Raw genomic sequence first — 20,481 nt, 5'->3', positions numbered from 1 at the left:
AGCTGGAAGTCGCCAAGATTCAACACTACGCATTCTCCGACTTGCCGTTTCTATTGAAGCTCCTGCGTCTGCCTGTTGAGCAGATACCGGCCATTCAAATGATGGTTGGAACTTTAGACGGAGCCAAGGGATTTGAAATTGTTCACCGAAACGTCGCTGCCTTCTTAGGCTTTGGGCTTGGCCAAACCTCGCAGTGTCCGCTTCAAGAGACAATCTCGGAGTATTCGGAGATATCGGTCTTTGCGCGCAGTAAATGAGAAAATACTTGGGACAACAGATTGGATATATGACCAATTAGTGCCGTGAGTGGCCCACCTGCACACAGGCCTTCGGTTGAATGATTGATTAATATTTAATGTGAGGGTCTCACGTATCTGTGGATGAGTAGCGTGTCTTTCGGATGTATAGTCAATATTAAAGAAAGCTACAGTCGACTCTAGATACAAAGGCGGTCCAGAAGTCTGGCTACACACGCTAATTATTTAGCGCGTTTTTTCGCGTCCACCCCCCCAACCTCTCCTTTTCAAACACCTAATACACCACCAATATGCGTCAATTTGGTACCGAAATAAGTGCTAATCGAAGGCCTGGGGCAGAGCTTTCATCTGAAGCCCGCGCCGCTATCATATTTGCACGTGAATGTGGTGTATCGCCTACTAAAATCGCTTCCGATATAGGCGTTGCGCGGTGTACGATGGAACATATCATGAACGGTAAAGCTGAGATGAAGCAACAGCTCCTGGAACATATCAGTCCATTTGCTAGTCAAGAACAGCTAGACAGCGCCCTAAGATATACAAAACAATTGAACGCTTTCAACAACAACACAACACAAAATCAAGGCCTTGCTCAGGTACCCCTAGGACATTTGACCTCTCAACACTTAAATATACTGTTCTTCTAGCGCGTCGGGAGCCCTGGAAAAGCCTCAGTGAGCTTAGTGCTACGATACCCGGTCATCCATCTCGATCAACAATTAAGCGATTCCTCCGCCATAAAAGTCTTCGGAGATTTAGGGCGCGCCGTTGTATACCTATTTCAGAGGTAGTTGCTCGAAAGCGAAAGAAATTTTGTCCAACTTGGCGCCGTGAGGCCCTTAATTCCCGCCTCGAAGACTTCATCTTTTCTGACGAATGCAGCGTCCAACGTATTCCGAATTTAAACGGCCAATATGTTACACGCCTTGAAGGAGAAGCATATCGGCGGGGACTTGTGCTTGTTAAGCCTCATGTAAAGGACATTAGTCAAATGGTTTGGGCTGGTATCTGGCTTGGGGGGCGTACAAATCTTATGATCATGGAGCGTGACTTTTCAGAGAATCAAAATGGGGGCTATACAACCCAATCATACATTGATGTCTTAGAAAAAGGTTTTATTCAACACTACGAACCTGGAATTATCTTTCAGCAAGATAACGACAAAATCCATCGTTCATATAGGGCGCAAGAGTGGTTTGAACGTCACGGTATTGAGGTGTTAGATTGGCCTGCACATTCGCCCGATCTAAGCCCTATTGAACCCGTGTGGCGTATGCTCAAACGCAAATTATATGAGCTATACCCTAATCTTTTGAATTGCGGCACCTCTGATGCTGATTGGAAGCTATTCAAAAAGGCGATAATTGAGGCGTGGGATGCCCTAGATCAAAATAAAATTGATAGCTTAATTAGATCGACGTATGCGCGTGTATGCCTCATGTATATCCCTGACATGCGTAGTTGGGACTTTGCGCAGCTCCTGAGGCCCAGACAATCTCTATGCTTGAGCAGGAATCGCCAAAACGAGGGTTGATCGGATTTTCAAAGATGCGCCGAAATTGTTCTTTTCGGAGCATTTGTTCTCATGACATTATTCTGTCACCCTGATATGCAATGTCGACGCTTATGCTCTGCCTACCTATGTTTACAGAAGATTAAGAATGTACTGTAAAACGCGACTCACAACACCACTGTGCAATCCTCAATTTTGTACAAGTCTCAATTATTCCCCAACAGAGGAATCTAAGATTTCATGCTCAAGAGCTCCCATCGACGCGAAAACGCTTTCGTGGGGGGGGGCCTGCACGGATTTGCTGTCTGTTTTCGGATTGAAAAAGAGTCTTGGACCTGCTGCAGATAAGCAAGAAAGGCAAGAAAATCGTCAAAGTCCTCCCAGTTTTTATTGGCCCTTGAACGGATTTCCGGGAGCACCCGGTCCCACAGATGCCGCAGACGGTTATGCGTCGCGCCGAAGTTGGGTGGAGCCCAACGGAGTAGCTCCAGCGCGAAGGTGCACACAGATTGGTTGACCCTTTGGTAGGTATTAGTGTACTTGAAGTTTCCTGCGCCTTCGGAAGGAATTTGGTCAACGAGGAAAACACAGAATGCGAACCAGGTTGCTGTTCTAAGATGGGCGGCATGCTCGTCCCATTTTCCAAGCAATACACGCGAGAGGTTGTCCCTGCCAATCTTGATTTTGCGAGCTTCGTTGAAGTGGCTTCCGTACTGGTCGAAGTAATCCTGCAATTTAGACATGAAAGTTTTGCATTCCCGCCAGCTGCGTGCCGAGTAGAGCCGCAGGTCCCCAGGAGCCGGCATTTCTGGTGATAGTCGGCATTCGAATTGACTACGCAGCTGTGTAGGCGGTTCTGATGACAAAATTTCTTTGGGTTTCCGTTCAGCTTCATTCATATTCAGCGAGACCAAAATCTCGTCAGTCGAGGCGGTACTATTATTCCGTTTTGCGAGAAATTTCGCTCGGGACGGAGTGGAGTTTTCGACTTCCTGCAGATACATAGCAAAGGAATTGTAATCCGAAAACTGCACGTATGACTTTTGCGCATGAGCACGAATATCGGGGAGAACTCCTCTCAGCAAATAGGCCATAAATTCATTGCTGCTGATGTCCGGAGTGACAGGTGCCCATTGGATTAGCCAGAGAGCAAAATGAGTGACAGGCTGGGCAATTTTCTGGGAGGCGCTTGCAATTCCCTCAAGGGCTTGCCTGTGGTTTGCGTATCGTGAGAGCTGCTGAGCTAGGAATGTACAGTATAACATCCATGATGTGTTTCCAGACGCTATTATGTGATTGTGCCACTTATCCATCAGTACGGACGAGATGTATTTTGCACCTAGCTCCACTTTGCGAGCCTCGGTGTAGTAGTTGGGGTAACGGGCGAAGTGGGCTTCCATGGTATTAATATAGTGTACGCACTCAGCCCATCTTCTTCCTCGGTAGCTTCCAAATTCAAGAGCTGGCGGAATTGGCGGAGTAGCTATTCGACGCACAGTTGTAGATTGGATGAATGGCCACGGCACATCGGGTTGGATGCTTGTCCGATGTTGAGGAGGGACTGCGTCTGTTGCTTCCTCGGGTTCGTGCCCGCTTTCAGAGAGAAGCGTCATCTTTTTTTCATTGTTCTCCTTTTCATAAGGCCCTATGTAGAGAGGGTGTTCCAGGGAAGCAGATCCAGGGGCTACGTTGTTGCCCCAGATCGCCGGAGCTGGTGACTCCCGTTTCACTTCCCCGTTGACCATCCGTGCTTGGGTAGGGGCAGAAGTTGCAGCCGCGTGCTCTGATATATGGAACTGGTGAGCTGCCGGAAGATAATCCTCTAGTTGAACCCGCTCATTATTTGCAGGCGTGTGACCATTGGCAGGTGTGTCGTTATCGGCAAACGTTTGATTATTTTCAAGTGCATTGTTATTTCTCGGTGCCATATTCTCGCCGGAAGGGTTCAGGACAGATTTCATGAACGCATCCACAGCGCTGCTGGTGTCTTGGCCGGGGCAACGGAGAACGCTGTCGATTCCGAGATGACAGGTGGATTTGGAACGACAGACGATCTAGGAACCACCGACGATTGGTGACTAACCGAAGCCAAAGCGTCGGGGCCCACAGTTCGTCGAGCGTTGTCGAGGCGTTCTTGCGCTTCTTGCAGCCATTTCCTCTCCTCCGCGATTTGTGCCTGCAGCTCTATGAGCCGTCTGCGCTTCCGCATCCTTTCCAGATTTTTGGAAAACTGGTGGATTTCCTCATCGAGTTCAGAATCCCCATTGTCGTCGTCGCTCATCGTGTAGGTTATTTGGTTCCCGTGGTGGTGTGCTAAATGAGAGTGTCAGGGGTAGAATGACGCAACATGAGTTTTTTACCGCCTATCACACCGCACCGCCTACCGCTGCACTCAAAACACCGCTGTTCTTGGGGTCTCGACTCTCAACAGACGCACGCTCCTATCCGTGCCAGTGCCTCCACCGCTAAGTACAATTCACACCGATAATGCAATATTCTCCATTCCCCATCTTCTTGACGTTGGTCTCATCCACCCAGTATTCCTGGATCGAGCGGAGAATGTAATCGATTAGTAATCGAGGTCTGAAGCGGCCAACCTGGAATAGGGCTGTTGACGATATTGCCAATATACCGATATTGGCGATACGATATCGACAGACGATACGATATCGGCTGCTTTTGAATTTGTCGATGCCGATTGCCGGTACGATATCGGCGGGCTTCAAATTTGACGATATCACCACCCACGATATCGTTATATCGTATCGGCATCGGCACATTTTTCCTTTAAATCATCTAGAGAGCGAGCGTGCTTTGATCGAACAGCCGTTTTATTTGACAATTTATGAATGCAAAACCGGGGCATCGCGACGGCATAATTTTACCAACTCCGACCCTTGACTGCTACCACTTATACCCGTCGCGAATCAACATCAGCATTCTTATGGTATCACCTTTCAAAGAATATCTCCGGATGCCTAGCAGATCCCTCGCTGTGCTAAACACTCTCTCAACAGCAACTTCGGTACATCGTGTTTCTTGGAGACAAGTCTTGGGATCATCGCAAAGGGAAATTCTCTATTCACCGCCTTATTGCCGGCCTGGCAGGCGGTCCGGGATGATCACCCGGAGACGAACCGGCAAAAGGGATTAACGAAAAAAGATCGCAGCACGAGTGCTTGAGTGGTACTTTCGAGATTTGTGATATTTCGGAGGAAGTTTACATGGAAATATTCAACGCGACACTCAAAAATGCCGCATCTGTCCATCATTTCCTGCTTGCTCGCCCTCCATTTGAGGTCGGCCCGACCATGCTAATCGATGGCGAATATATCTCCGGGAACCAGCGTTATTTACAGGGCTCAGGAATAGACTTTTTTTCGGACTGGTAGAAGCTCATGTTTATGAAAGTTGACACGATGCGTTGTTGGTGTTTTGATTTGGTAGCTGCGTCACGAACGTTGAAGCGACGTTGAAATCCTGGAATACGACTTCAGAATAGTTTTTTCATCGAGATGAAAACTGCGGTTCCAATCAAACTAGCATATAATCAATCGTGAAACGGTTCAACGGGCCATGATATGAGGGCCAACTCGGTCGGACCCTCGATCACAGCTGCGCGAGCGACAACGCGCCTGCAGCACTATAAATATGTCCCCCAGACCCCAGCACAACGGTCTCTTCGCAAAAATGTCCCAGTCAGCCCAGCCTAAGACATGAGCAGTTTCTCTTCCCCCTTGACCGTCTTTTGTACTGGTGCGATTGAACATATCGAGTCTGGCGTATGCCTTGTTCCAGGGCGAGATGGCACCCAGTAGCACGGCTCTGCTTCGGACTATGGCCAGCACCTTGGGCCTTCTTTCTGTGGTACGGAGCCTGATCTCTCATACTTGTGATTGAACTGACGCTCACAGCACCGCCTCTAGCTTGTCTATGCTTGATGGGGATACGCTCATGGAAGGTATGTACATCAACCCTAGCACTTGATACCATGCTGACGGGAATATTCCTTGAGAATGGTGAAACCACTTTCCCGGAGTCGATTGGGCATGTCGGTCAAAGTCAGTAACCGGCGGTATTGAAATTGATGGTCATCGCGGACCTGCCGCACCAGACGCATGCAACGGAGGGCACAAGGCAGTGGTTGCCCTGACGCGTCACAGCGCGCCACGTACATTGACACGCCCACAATGAAAGAAACATGAGCGGCTACGTCAATAAGCAGGCCATCTCCGTCTTGCATTAAAAACTAGCCATATACCTCTTGAATCGTTAATGGGAAATTGTGACAGCTGAAGCAAACCATCAGCCAGGTGCTTTGCGAGGCTGCTTCGGCTGGCGATTCTGTGGCGTTCGGTGGTAACATCGATGAGGGAGCATCCGATCGGCTCGTGGCCGCATTTGGGAGGAAACAGTCATCTTCATCATATTGACCTGACAACATGGTTAGTTGGCCTCCAAACTATCTTAGTGATGACAGCGTACTTGCCAGCTTCTTTATCAAGTAGGCCACGGTGGCAGTTATGAATCGCCCTCTGCATTGGACACGGCCAAAGCAATTTGCCGTTGGATACACTCGATCTGGTACCAATTATCAGCCGCTGGCGCAAGATGGGTGTTCGCAACTTGCCTTGCTCGTGGCCTTAATGAGATTCCTAATAACAGCCCCAATACACTATTCCGATCGAACTCGTGGGAACGGCCGAACGAGGGCTGTCGTTCACTGCCTCTCCATATTAGCATGATTTCTGGTGACTGAAGGTGGTACAGACCTGCCGTCAATGAAGTCTGGCATCGAGCATAGGCAAGCCAACGACGAGGTGACAGGCGTCAGATCGACCACACGTGCACGAGGGACCGGGATCACTCCGTATCGCAGGGAATGGAAGTGGGCCATATCTTCCAATGCATAGCCGTTTCGTACTTGCTGTTCGTGCGCCAGGCAAATATTCAAACGTGTCAGGACAAAGTACCACTGGAAGAGAGATTCGTGCTATTTGGTCTAGGGTAAACTTGGAACTGACCTGAAACGACTGCTCTCGCGGCGGGATGTCTGGGGTAAATCAGTGCTGTGGCCTGCTTCGCCACTTGCTCAGTTGCAACCGGGTCTGAGAGAGCTTTCCATCAGACGGTAGCAAGAAGCTCAATTTCTTACTGTTTGATATTAGCCTCGGAGAGACAATGGTCTTATTCGATGACCGTCGATGCTCGACTTCTCTTCGTTGTCGCTGGATGCTGCGATGGCTCGCTCAATCAAGCGTGGATATGGCTCATGGCTACCAACAAGCCTTCAGATCGGATGTGGGACAGGAGGTTTATAACCATCGGAGTACGGCAAGTTCCTAATGCAGTGACAGTTAACCTTGGATCGGACAATGTAATACTGGAGAGATGGAAGCAATTTGGAATGTTACCGTATGGCTAACCAGAGGGCATCAAGCCTTTCTGAATTGGGCCCGCTAAATACGCCAGGCGAAGTGGCCGTGTCAACTACGTTTTCAGAAACAACGAAGGCGCAAGCATACTGGGAGTCAGTGGCTTGGCCCAGCAGGCTGGTGCACCTGGCTTAGTTTCAAGGACGATGGGTGAATGCGGCTCGTCCACGTCGACTGCGATATTGACATTCGCCCTATGACGAGAAAGAGAGATCAGCGATTATTTCTGAAGAACGAAGAGCCACAAACAGATGGCGTTCGTACTGAGATTCACTATGCAGTACCGGGCGTTGGAATGGGCAGTGGCAACGCACCAGGGTGACTTTCAAGACATTGAGCGGCTCGCGATAGAAAGTTTGCCTTGCTATACGGAGAGTCGTCAGCACGGACTAAGTTAACTACCCTCGAATCTGCCATCGTGATCGAAACTTACTTTGCTAGCTACTGCTGCGTGCGGCATTCTATTTGTTCAAGTCGGCTTGGTAGGGGATGGTTTCGATCTATGATAAACCATCAGTAGGTAGCTTATGGGGGTCCTTCATAACTCACTCTCTCACAACCTGGATTTATTATCGAGAGCATTCCATTTCCTTTGATTGAATTCCCAGAGGAACAGAGACGGGGCTGATATTAAACATCTTCCATGTTAGCATGGTCTCGAATTATTGGGCAACTAAACTTACCTCCCGTTTAAAGATTTTAGTGTCGAGCATAGGCGGACTAGGAGCGATACAACAGGTCAGTCCGATCGCAAGTACATCACAGTTCGGGGTCGGGTCAGTCCGTACTGGAGGAGAGTAGCTGGCAAGGTCGAGAAATGTTCGATATTCTTTGCTTAAGGATGACAAGGGGATGCTTGAGAACGACCGTTTTGCTGGCGAGAGTTCGGGTACTTATATCATTGCTTCCAACCCTTACTCTCGAGTCGATGTAATAATCCTTGCGAATTGTGAGGGTCTCAACACCGCTGATCCTCAGATTTCAGCTGGTTCAACATTTACCCATTGATCTGATGCAGTATTCGGAGGCATTGCGGCTTTTTCTTGATGATTGCGTATATGAAAAGCCCTTCCTCACTGTTGGCACCGTTTCAACACTCCCGGCGGTCCGCAGAAAGGCGCCGACGACACGTTTCAACATTCATCAACATGGGTCCCTACGTTAGTGCGACAGGAGGGGCGGCAAGTGGTCATGCCATGTCATTCCGCTCACCGATGATGAGCGTAATATTTTACTCGAAGAATGTCCCATCTCCAAATTATGCAAACATCAAGTTATAGATGCGCCTCTGGTTACGTGCTAGCTGAACCGCAAAGTTGTTAATGTTCATTCAGCCTTGATATCTACCTTATCACAGCAGAGTAAATTTTGCCTAAGCACATTTTACACGATAGCAGGCAAATACAAGTTATGGTGCGGCTTGGCCCTGTCCTGCACAAACTCTATATCAAAATTGCGCGGACCCACTCCTTCTGCACAGCTGATACGCGAATGAAAGCAATACTTACTGGGGCAGCGTGGCTCTCTAGGCTATCTCAAGACTGTTCTAGGCCTAGAATGATTGGACTAGGAGGGGAGTAGTACGAAGAGCCAGCTCATATGACGTGTATCCTTCTGCGTCGCCTGTTCTCTTCAGTAGGCCGTCCTGTGACTGATTTCCTCTTGAGAGGATTCTCCCACGAGCCGAACCCTCCCGAAATAAATCTCTTGTTCTCGGACCCCTAACTAGCCCTAGCTCTTGACATGAGCTAGCTGAAAATAATCTGTTTGACAGCGATGGGTGATCAGGTCACCGGTGGCGGCCACACCGCTCGGCAATCGCGCCGCGCTGCACATTAACATGTGGACTCACTGGTCCGGTCCCGTTATCACCAACCCTCACCCTCAGCCCTCACTCACCTCTAGCCCTCGCCATCAACACACCATCCATCACCGTCAATCGCCATCGAACCTCACCTTCAACCCTCATCCTCAACCGTTACCCTCAACAAGTTCCATCCTCGATGTTCATCATACTCGCCTCTCCGGACAAACTCTACCGCCGCTCCTAGGCAAGACACAAGCATTCACACCAATGGAGACTACTTTGAATTGTATCCGTCGCCCAGATTGGCCACCACGCTATCATACACCAAGATCTCAACCGGCCCCATGACTCAATGCTCTACTTCACACTGCGTGGAAGAAAAAGCCCATCCTTGAAACCCAGGGCGTGGTTTAAGGCTACAAAATAGTTACCCTACGCGAACAAGGAACATGAATAGTGAACTCTACAAACAGGCTGAATGGCATAACACACAAAGCCCCCTTGGAGGATTCTTAATTTCTATGGATTCTTTGGAGCAGGCCTTGGCTTCTTTGGGTCCCTCAGACGGACCCAAATACTAGTCTCTGACACCACGAAGAGGTGCCTGCAATCGCCAGAGGATCAGGACGAGCACCGTGGCGCCACGGGCCGCCTAACAAGCACAAATTGGATACCGCAGGGCTTAAGGCTGCATGGAAGCTCAGGATTATACAATCACAGGGCTCAAGGCTGTGGGGGAGAACTTGGTGTCGCGGCGGTCTCCCGCGGAGGCTCTTGATATCGCAGGCGTCCCTGCGGAGCACACTCTTACAACGCAGGGCTCATTGCTGCGAGGGAGCACGTTTCTACAACACAGGGCTCATTGGCTGTGAGGGAGCGTATTTATACAACACAGGGCTCATTGGCTGTGAGGGAGCGCACTCTTACAATCGCAGGGCTCATTGCTGCGAGGGAGAACTTGTTGACGCAGCACTCTCCTGCGAGGCACACTTGATCACGCAGAGCCCGTCCTGCGAAGAGTACTTGGTAACGCAGATCTTACCTGCAAAAGACACCCCAAGGCTGCGAGGCCCGGAGTGTAAGGAGGAAAGTCTTGCTTTTCTTTTCGACAGGACAAGAGCGTCTTTTATGCTATTCTGAGTATGGGTTTCGGCAGCGACCACTTGCGTACATTTTGCCGGACCCAGAGATTTGACTCGAAATTCGCAGCGGGCGACCCTAATTTCGCTGGGCGTTGAGGCGGTTTATCAACGTTGAAATAAGAAATTTCAAGAGTTCGGGGCGGAGAGAGCGGGTGGAGTGGGACGCCCCACCTGGACCCTTGGCTCTCCTGGGTCTAGGCCTGACAAATAAAATGCCTCAACGTTGTTGACAAAGGTCAAACGACTTTCAACTTGGCTGGTAAGTTCGAAAGAATGGGCTGGCTCTGGCAAATCGACTGACCATACCCTCGAACTTGTGTTTGTAGACTTTGCCATCGTAGCTGCTTCGATGCATGCTCCTAATTTTGGACACATCTACCCTTCCTCACTACATTTATCTGATATAGGCACTGAATGAACGAATCTTTAATTAAATTATCAGTTCGATTGACCTCTGCTAGAATGTTACAAGATTATCCAGCCCGATGTGGATGCAGATGAATGTTTTTCTAGCAGGACACGTTGAAAGTGACAGCTTAGCTGCACCGATCGCTGGGCGCTGACTTGCAAGTCCAACCGCGAAGCCAACTTTCTGCGAGCCGCGGATTGAGACGTTTAATTCGTGCAGGTAGCTTGTTAGTCAACGTTTGTCCCGTTGAAAATCCGTTGAAGTGTTGCTAAATGCTTATTGCGCCCCGCTTCTTTGAATTTTCACAATGTGAGACCAGATATGGCTGGCCTAGGCTCAGGGTGATGGCCTCTTCCACTGCGGGCACTTGCTCGTCGGATCTATTTTCACACATATAGAGTGTCACACCCGTCACGAATCATATAAGAGCCACTCCCGTCATAATTTTCAAACAGGTCTATTTGTCGGCAACACCCCGCTTGATTCGATACGCGACTATGGGAGCCATTCGAAAAATTCCACGCACCCGGCAGATGCCAGACTTCCGACGTCGATTGCAGCGCGCACTGTCCTTGTCATCCTCGGAGTCCGAATACAGCCGAAGCCCATCTCAATCTCTGTCTGGAGACACCACCGAGGAAGAGCCATCGACCCCCCTCGAACAAGAACGACAAAGCTGTTCCGCAACAGGGCGATCCTCCCAGCAACCACGATCACGGGGTGCTACCGAATCCTCAATTCGGCGGACACTTGTCTCAGCCCAGGGACAGCAATGTGCTCACCCTCACATGCCTCGCAGAGTTAGTCCGGGTGACCCCTTATCGTGAATGTAAAATGTTGGCTAACATATGATACTTCAAGACTAGACGTGCGAGTGAAGTTAGTTTCACGTTCCCTCCAAGCAATGAAGAAAGGGCTAACCTGCTAACCTAAGGCCAGGTCCCTGGATAGTAAATTGACGGACCAAAGCAAATACATCGAAGACATCAGCAGGGATCTGGTAGACCTCCTCCGCCGAGTGGAGGTTATCGAAACGGAAGAAGAGGAGAAAACCAAAGGTGACATGGCTCATACGCCAGATGAGTCGGTTCAGAAGACGACGCGGACCCGGCGGTCGCAGCGGTGATGAAATTTGACGGGTTAAGGGGTCTCCGAGGACGTTATTTATGCAGAAATTCATCGAGCATTCGTCATATAGCCTCTCTTACGCTGAGTACACACTTGCATTTCTTACGATTACCAATAGTAGAATGTTTGGACCAGGACTCTTCTTGTGCTTTTTAGAGGTGGTACATAATAAAATTTGTCCTCTGCGAATACAGCAAATGCATTGCAAATGAACTTTTCATGAATGTACCTACCCACCGAGACAGTCGGTATTACGGATTGCAGGGAGGTACAGTTTTGCTAAGTGGCCGAGTCTATATACCAATTCGTCCCTTCAGTATGTCTTTCCGGTACGGCGGCAACGCCACGCGAGGGTTTGACTCTACAGGAAAGATGATTGAATTTGAAAATATACTTTGACACAAATAGTATGGCCCAAGCGAAAGATATGGCGCCTGGCTCTGAAACACATCCTACTGATGAGTAATTGGTTTATGAGTAGAAGTGACGCGAACTTGAGAAACGCCCAAAACCTGAACCGAGATGGCGGCTTTCATCCTGCTGGACCCCTCAAGCTTCATCGCTAGCTTTGCCTGAACCAACCAAGACTTCTCTCCCATCTGTTGTAGCATGTAATCGACGGGATTGCATGACGTATCGATAGAGGTGTCAAGCTCTACCTCGAAGTTCTTCGGATCTATCGACGCATGAATCCAAATGAACCCCATCGAATACTCAAAGCAGGCTGGATCTGCATTCCCCGAGGTCACAAGCGTGTTGAAAAGAGGTCCCATCGTGGTTGATGGGAGGCCAGCGCAAAGGTATCTCGAATTGTAACTACTTGCCGCTCTTTTCCCCATACTGATCATCTCAATCTCATCGGTTGATCGTGGATGGAGAATAACCGAATCTGAGATCCAGTATTCGGTTGACCAATTATAGAAGAGTGGAAAGCTTTTCCCGGCCAGCAAGTTCTCAAAACGAAGCATGCTCTCTCGGACTTTGGAAGGCCTTTTCCAGTCTGGCAAGCCAAGGAGAATGATCTTCATATCTGTCAGGCTTCCTGCATGAAGAAATCCAACTTGATACTCCTCCGGTCTCAGATTCGTTAAGTAGGCCGGAGGCATCACGATTACACTTCCATTCTGCTTGGAAACGAATTTGCCTGCCCTGTCAGGTCTGTTGGAAGGGTGATCTTGTGGCATGATGGTGGACTGCAAGGTAGTGTTGATGCTCTGGCCACAGAGCTTCGACTGCTCCCACTTCCAGACAAGCTCCTCGGTTTTCGAATATAGGAAAGGAAACCTGTTCACAAAAGCTTCAGAGGAGCGATGCACCGGAGATGGACGCTTGTCTTGATCAGAACTAGCTTTTATGATTGTCATAGCCGGAATAAGATATATCAAATACCGACGGGCTTTTTGCGGAAGCAATTGAAGTCGAGCTTTGAGTGTCTATACGATGGTATACCATCGAGATCCATTTTTCCGTAGTCGTGAATACAGAACGGGCCTGAAAGCAATGCGGCGAAGCTGGGATAGACAAATTGGCGATCCAAAGGCTTGTATAGGGGGTGATGTAGTGTAAAAAATAAACCAAGATACTTATATGCAAGGTGATGGCGAGACAACAACATTCACACCGAGCTATCTAGTATACAATAACGGTCGCAAGGTTTCCAAATTAGATTTCGAAATCTGATGATGGTGGATCAGAGTTCAGATCATTCAGTGATGATTCGTCTAACACTATGCTGTTGAGACTTGAACTGATTCTACCTATGCAGCAACTAATAATACACAAACACAAATTTCGGCCCCTCTCAACCCCAGCAGGGAGGCCAAAGTTCGAAACATTGTAATTGTGGAAAGAGGTTCTCAGTCTCGCCACAGAGAAGGCTTTTTAGGTACTGTATACGCTGCCTAGGACTCAGAATAGCCATGGGGCTAGCTATGCCATGAAACCAATTTCGGTAACTCCAGTACTTTTTACCACGGCAGGACATGCATCATTCTTTTCCGATAGCTTTACTGCAGCCTACTATGTAGGTCATGATGCGATGGAATATCTTTGAAGTGGTCCTTCCTATTCGAATTAAGAGACTAGATTTTTTTCTTGTATCTGATCATCAAGTCAATATACCAGCCCTTCAGGCCATCCGTTGTGCCATAGGTCCGACAGAAACATAAAATACATTGATATACAATTCTTCTCGGCGGCCACCCCGACAAATCTCCTGCCACGCTTTGACATGAAACATTTCCGTGACCGCGATGCGATCGGGCTTTGATTGCATGATTGCAGGGACCATTTTGATATCTTCTTCTATATCTTGGATCGGATTTCTGCTGTAAAACACATTTGCAGAGGTAATGGCTAAATCACGAATGGTGCTGTTGGCAGATGGATTGATTCCCAAAACCAGAGAGATTCTGGGAAGAAGGAGCGGATCTAATGATAAGAATGCATGGGTGTAATATTTAATCACCTCTGCTCTGACTTTGACATCAATTCTTTGAGGAACTACCGCCGCAACCCTGAATTCTTCGTTCTGGAACGCCCTTTGAAGGCTTGTGAGACTGGACTGTAGCTGCCTCATCGAGAGATTAGAGGAGAATATTGGTGACAATCTGAGATGCTCCAGCATGGCAGACAAAAATAGCTCGTCACGTAACCAGATCTCTTTCGACTCGTAGCCCCGTATATGCAGAGCATCAATACCCATGAAAGCGTAGCACATCAGAGCGATACTGGCTCCCACACCAAATGGTCTGTAGGGAAAACAGGGCTGTTCGAAACACGTTTGAACAAAGCTAGACTCTTGCGATGAATATTGTCCGAGAAGGAACAGAATATATCGGATCTGTATTTCCAAGTCTTCGCAGGACATAGTATGCAAGCCTTGAGATTCGCATAAAGCGTCGCGGATATCAGTAAGCCAGGACTGCAACTGACTGTACTGCAAGACGAAACTCTTCTCCCAGTCATGGTCACTCCGGTATATTATGGCCCATAAGGAGCCTTCATTTGTAGGGAGCATTTCAGTGATGAATAAGTAGTTTAGAACCAGTAAGAGCTGATGGAAGGTGTGGGATTTCTCGGCTAACAGAGTGCCAGGTGCTGGAATTTGGGGTTGGAGTCGAGGTGGCAAGGAAACCTGGAATAGTGTGAGCCGTGATACCTCATGTACAAAGAGACCGCCGAATTTACCGGAAGTGCCATATTAAAGTATGACTGCGTTGTACAAGGGCTGGAAGAGCTCGGGCGCTCCTCAGGATCGCCTGTAGTGAGGGAACACCGACTGACGAGACCAGGAGATGACCTCTTCGACATCACTAATTCACCTTCGTTTGTCCAGTCTTCTATCTGGCTGTTGCTGGCTTGGAAATTTATGTGTAATGAGGCGGCATAGGCAGATGGAGACTGGAATTCCTGCCCCGATTGATAGGCAGCTTGCCCGGTCTCACAAACCTCTTCTTGGAAATCCGTCGTCTTGTCATTTCGCTCAGTATCCTGCATCCGCTCAGCCTCGAAAACAATCTCCTGCCGCTCCAGGCCTTCTGGTTGGATTGGTGTCGTTGTGTCGTACCCCAAGAATAGTGGGACCCGTTCTTCATACAAGCATAGACCTGGTTGCCCACGGTCACAGCAAGACTGGCAGGCGGGTATCTCTCTATTGCAGCCTTTTTTGGAAACGCGACAGGGGATGCAGGGCCGCCGTACTTTCCTAGAGCACGAGGCTGCCATTCTACGCGGCTCTGCCATAGATTCAGAAATAAAATAAGGGGTCTGGGTCGATAGAAATATTCTTTCCACTCTATCAAAAAGAGAAGCAACTTATATTAAATAAGAGCAATCAAGGTAGCTATTAGCTTGAGGATATCTGATTTGAATGAATAGAGGGAGGTGAGATCCAATTGAAGCTACCTTGAGCCTTCTTTAAATACACCAGCAAGCGTGGCCATGCTATTCTTCAGAAGCATTTTCTTTCACATTCTTCAAGGCTTGGTGGCGAGCTGTACGGATGCTGAAAAGGTAAGCAGCGAGCCCTTTCGGAATACTAGGTCAGATGCTACCCTGAAATAGACGGTAGTATCTAGAGCGGCGCGGTACTCATCATACCTTGAAATGTTCAAACCCCTTTCCTCTGGTAGAAATAGCTTGTGGTCTGGAGACACACCAAATGTGACATAATGAGAAGATTGCAGCGATTCGGGGAACACCTCTCGTATTCCTGGGAGTTCCAAGCGCTTGAGCTCTCAGTGCTGACTTTGGCATCAGAAATGAGACCTTTGGGTCCACCGACTAGATCCCAGGAGCCTGTGACGACCTATTTAGAGCTGCAGACTATTCTTTTTCGGATGCACTGGCCTGGGGACTGGAAGCCGTAATAAAGCTGCCCTCGTGTCTCTTGGCTTTCGGCAAGCCTCTCATTTTCACATCCCCTCAAACCACCACCACATTATGGTTCGTCACGTCCTCTCACGACCTATTACCCTTTGGAAAGCTAATAGTGAATAGAGTCAAATTCGAGACTTGCCTCAAGAGATATTGTTGATGATTGCCACATACCTGCATGGTAGAGCAAAATTTGCTCTTGCAAGATCATGCAGAGCGCTGTATCACCGTCTGCGAAAGGCAATACTCCAATTTAACATCGAATATCAGAACAGTAATCTTCTTGGCCTAGCCGCCAGAGATGACAATGCTGATCTTACGCTCATGTTGCTTCACCACGGAGCAAACGTCAATGCCTTCTTTCGTGCGAGAACCCCGGTCATGAGGGCTCTCGGATACTGTTCATCTGCAGTGCTCAAGCTCCTGCTGGAAAATCCGAGGCTAGATATCAATATCCAAAACCGAGAGCAGGAAAGCGCCTTATGGTTTTCAGTTACATATGGATCATCTTCGACGCTGTGGGCTCTCTTGGAATTGTCCGACTGCGCAGTCAACCTCCGGCATCGACGAGGCCAGACCGCACTCCATTTCGCCGTATGGTGGGGCCGAATCGACTTAGTGAAAGTGTTGCTCTCCAACGGTGGTGATCCCTACGCATACGATGATTCTGGTTGCTCGCCCCGGGATTGGGCATTCCAATACGATAGGCCATCTATGAAGGCTATATTTTCACGAGAGGAAGAGTATGCTCGGCCAATGTGTGCTCACTCTGATGCGCCGGCGCTGCACTGGGCAGTCCTGCATGGATCAGTCGATGCTGTGAAGCTGCTCCTGGGGCGGAAAGGCCTTGACCTGGCGGTAATCGACAGCAATGGTGCGACAGCACTCCATCTCGCTGTCCGCAGTCGACGCTAGGAAGTGGTCGACCTCATTCTCCGGCATCCTCGCGTGGATGTGAACTGTATAGATAATGACGGCAAATCCCCACTTTGGTGGTCGACGTTTTTGTCATATTACGACATTACGGAGAGGCTTCTAGCCGAGGAGAACATTGACGCTAACTTGATCGGTGGCTTCGGTCGGCTTGACACACCCTCGGCACCACTGCACCATACCGCGACTCGATCGGATACCACTATTTTGAAGCAGCTGCTGGCGGCTCCAGGAATCGATCTGAACATCTGCGCTGCAAGACAGACCCCTTTTTCTGCCGCCGCCGCTGCAGGCAGAGTGAGCGCAATGAGAATCCTTATAAGTCAGAGGGGCGTCGAAATCAATACGGGAGGAATTTTAATGGACCCTCCTCTATGCCAAGCGGCGGTAGGAGGCCACTTGGAGGCTGTGAGACTGTTGGTCTAGCAAAGACAGCGGCTCAGAATCAACCAGGGTACCTTGACGATGCATGACACGGCTCTGGGGATTGCCGCCCGTGCGGGTGACCTGGAAATAGTCCAGACTCTGTTAAGACACAAAAAGATTGACCCCAGCCTGGAGAACCGATGGCTGGAGTCTCCGTTGGTGTTGGCAGTCAAAGGCGCACATGTCCTTGTCGTCGATGCTCTACTGGCGGATCCAAGGGTGGATACGTACAGTTTGCGAGTCGCACGAGCAATCGCGACACAGAGGGTATCCGAAGGGCCATTCAGTATGAGATGGATGATCGCAGAGCCCGCTGTGAATGGATTAAGGCACACTGGTCCCTGGCATAGTGGACGCGGGTAGTCTGCGTGGACGGGTGCTGAGGTAGTGCTGCTTGAGGTACTGAATGTGGGCTACAGAAAAGTGCCGACCAGCATTGATACACGATGCGCAACGTGTACTGCAGCGTATAGCAAGCATGAAAGGAATATAACCATTGATCTCACAATACGTGGTGGTAACCAGATTGCCTTTAGGAGCTGCAGAAACTGCATTGCTCTTGCCACAGGTTTTTCAACGTCGTGCATTAAAGGTCAGAACGTGCGTGGACTGTCTGTCAACACAACACGGGTGAAGTATGACCCAGGATAGTTTGATGGCAGTAAATCTCTCTCCCAGAGTGATATGCTGTATTTAAGATCTATGGAAACCCGCTCTGTTGTGCACGCTCAATCTTCCCCATTCCTCCCTAATGAATCCACTCACGGCATCCCCTTCACCCGCGGATCGGCCGGCCAAAAGACAGCGAAGACTCTCCGAGGACACTTGCAACGACCCGAACGCAGAGGATACTTCACCCGCCTCAGGCTCTACCGCAGTGAGCAACCTCCCTACGACGCAACTTGATCAAATCCTGCGCCGCAATAGCGACCTCGCCCTACCGGCCCTAAGACTCTTGGATTTGTATCTATGTCTATGGGAAAGTTATGTTGTGAAATCGGCGGAGAGCATCCGGCTCGAAGATGAGTGGCGTCAGATATGCGAGTTAAACGAATTGCTGGAAGAAGAGACCGATAGTCTCCTCCAATGCTGCAACCGGCAGGGAGTGGAGTTAGAGAGTCGAAAACGGACAGTGAAGGCATTCCATGTGAATGTCATATCGGCCTTGCAAACCATCGATCTCCCTTACTATCGCATTGATAGGCCTTGATTCATGCACAGAGCCATACGTCCTTTGTCCGTTTAGAGATATATATTCTTTTCGATAGTACAACTTCAGCTGGAACTTCCATGGAAATGTGATTTACTGTACCATGTATGTGAAGCAAAGCGAAGCTCTACGACCCCATCATTCGCTGTCTTGTGATGTTTCTCAAATAGCTTCCATGGCCTCAATTCTCAGCCACCTATAAGCTACTTATATCTTGTACTGTAACAATGTGATTTCTTATCAATGTATGGTTCCCTTTCACATAGGGATCTTCCATCGGCAAACATGAACAGTCTGGTTTTCTTCTTACAGCTATTATCGAATCAACCGCCCAACCTATCTTTTCGGCTATCTCCAAAAATGTCATCATTTATGATACAGTGTGACGTGTGAGATCGAATGGATCCGACTTTGAATATCAATGGGCAAAACATAAAATTGGACAAACACCACAACTTACTTGACTATCTCGTAGGTACAGTGAAAGATCAATTGACCAGGATTCTATCACTGACCTCGCTCACAATTCATTAGCCCTGCCACTTGGCCTTCCGAGCACTGCTCCCAATCATTGAGAATGCTGATCAATCGCTCCCGAGACGCCTCCAATGCTTGGTTCAGATGATCGAACTGAGATAGCTGCTCATCATGATGAGCCAGAAGCAGCCCCTTTTCATTTTCCAATCGTGTATTCTCCCTTTTCAACTCCTGGTTGGTTTGACGGAGTTTCTCACTGCCAGTATGTTTCGACATGCATGAATCCCAAAGTCGACGGTAGAGTCCCAAGATCCGAGCTGCTTGAAAGGCGAGTTTTGGATCATCCCGTTCAAGCTCTGCAAGAAGCTGTAGTATCGGCTGGAAGGGTTCTGCTGCTGGGGTTTGTTCGTCGTCGGCTGGCCGCGGGGAGACCGGCTGCGTTGGTTAGCATCGTGCATGACATTAGAGGTTAAAATTATCCTTACCTGAGTAGGAGTTCCTTCAGCTGTCATTTCCGGGTTCAGTCGCTCATCTGCGCTTGCATTTGGATCGGAATCGGTCTTTCCGTCCCCTTGTATGTCATGGCACACAGTAAAAGGATCCATTTCTATGTTCAAAGTAATATATTCAAGAACTTGGATACACGTAGTATGGATAGCTTTAGCTCCTTTTCATCTAATTTATAGCCACAACGACCGATAAAGGCCGCAAATTCGGTTCTCCATAATGCTCGATACTTGGTGATGTTGTTATCACCAATCTTAATAGCAAGGAATATGCGGTCAACAAATAACACAGTTTGAAAGAAGTGAAGCAACGTTAACTTGGTAATTACTGACAAAAAATGAAGAACTTCGCGCAAGAAAACTTTGAAGTGACAGTCGGAATAGGCTTTGATTGTCTCGGCGTGGAACCATCACCGACACTTCAGCTGTTGAAACAGTGATAAATCAGATGTCGCTCAAACATGGTTTTTGCGTTTTTGCTATACAGTACTTGTAAATTGAACCAACGGGATGTTGTCAAAAGTCTTCCGGGCAAGAAAGAGGGAGATTTCTTTACTTCCGCCGATTTGCATATCGACGTTTTCTTTTGTATATCTGCTCGCCGTTTGTATCAAGCTACTGGCGGCCTCAGTCTATCACACACTCAGAATATTGCCGCCCAAATCTCTCCCGTCGCAGATTGTCCTTTGGATTATGCAATTGCCACTGTCGTGTTTCGCTTTCTTCTACTCTGTACAAAGCAGCCATCAGTCACAACGCGATACCCCTTACGTGCAATTCCCAAACGATTGTTTCCAAATGAATTCGCATTTTTTGAGTCAAAGATCTCTCATGAACGAGTCGAACGACCAATGGCCCTTG

The 20,481-nt window shown here is 48.7% G+C and overlaps 3 protein-coding genes across 3 annotated transcripts; all 3 read right to left on the bottom strand.

The window, feature by feature from the left end:
- Positions 1–2,000: 2,000 nt before the first annotated feature.
- N7481_008570 (uncharacterized protein) lies at positions 2,001–3,698 on the bottom strand (the record flags this gene model as incomplete). The annotated part of the gene is made up of 1 exon (XM_057267789.1): positions 2,001–3,698. The coding sequence occupies one exon, from the start codon at positions 3,696–3,698 to the stop codon at positions 2,001–2,003; it is 1,698 nt and encodes a 565-aa protein (XP_057118466.1).
- Positions 3,699–3,727: 29 nt separating this feature from the next.
- N7481_008569 (uncharacterized protein) lies at positions 3,728–4,051 on the bottom strand (the record flags this gene model as incomplete). The annotated part of the gene is made up of 1 exon (XM_057267788.1): positions 3,728–4,051. The coding sequence occupies one exon, from the start codon at positions 4,049–4,051 to the stop codon at positions 3,728–3,730; it is 324 nt and encodes a 107-aa protein (XP_057118465.1).
- A 15,093-nt stretch (positions 4,052–19,144) lies between these two features.
- Positions 19,145–19,719, bottom strand: N7481_008568 (uncharacterized protein; the record flags this gene model as incomplete). Its single annotated transcript, XM_057267787.1, has 2 exons — positions 19,145–19,549; positions 19,600–19,719. The coding sequence occupies 2 exons, from the start codon at positions 19,717–19,719 to the stop codon at positions 19,145–19,147; spliced, it is 525 nt and encodes a 174-aa protein (XP_057118464.1).
- Positions 19,720–20,481: the final 762 nt, after the last annotated feature.

Source organism: Penicillium waksmanii (assembly GCF_028829765.1).
Source record: "Penicillium waksmanii strain IBT 27052 chromosome Unknown utg000008l:1.0-5622682.0:1.0-5626561.0, whole genome shotgun sequence".
In the NCBI taxonomy this organism is placed as follows: Eukaryota; Fungi; Ascomycota; class Eurotiomycetes; order Eurotiales; family Aspergillaceae; genus Penicillium; species Penicillium waksmanii.
Note: the sequence above shows the minus strand (reverse complement) of the source record. Positions and strands in the feature narration are given on the sequence as shown.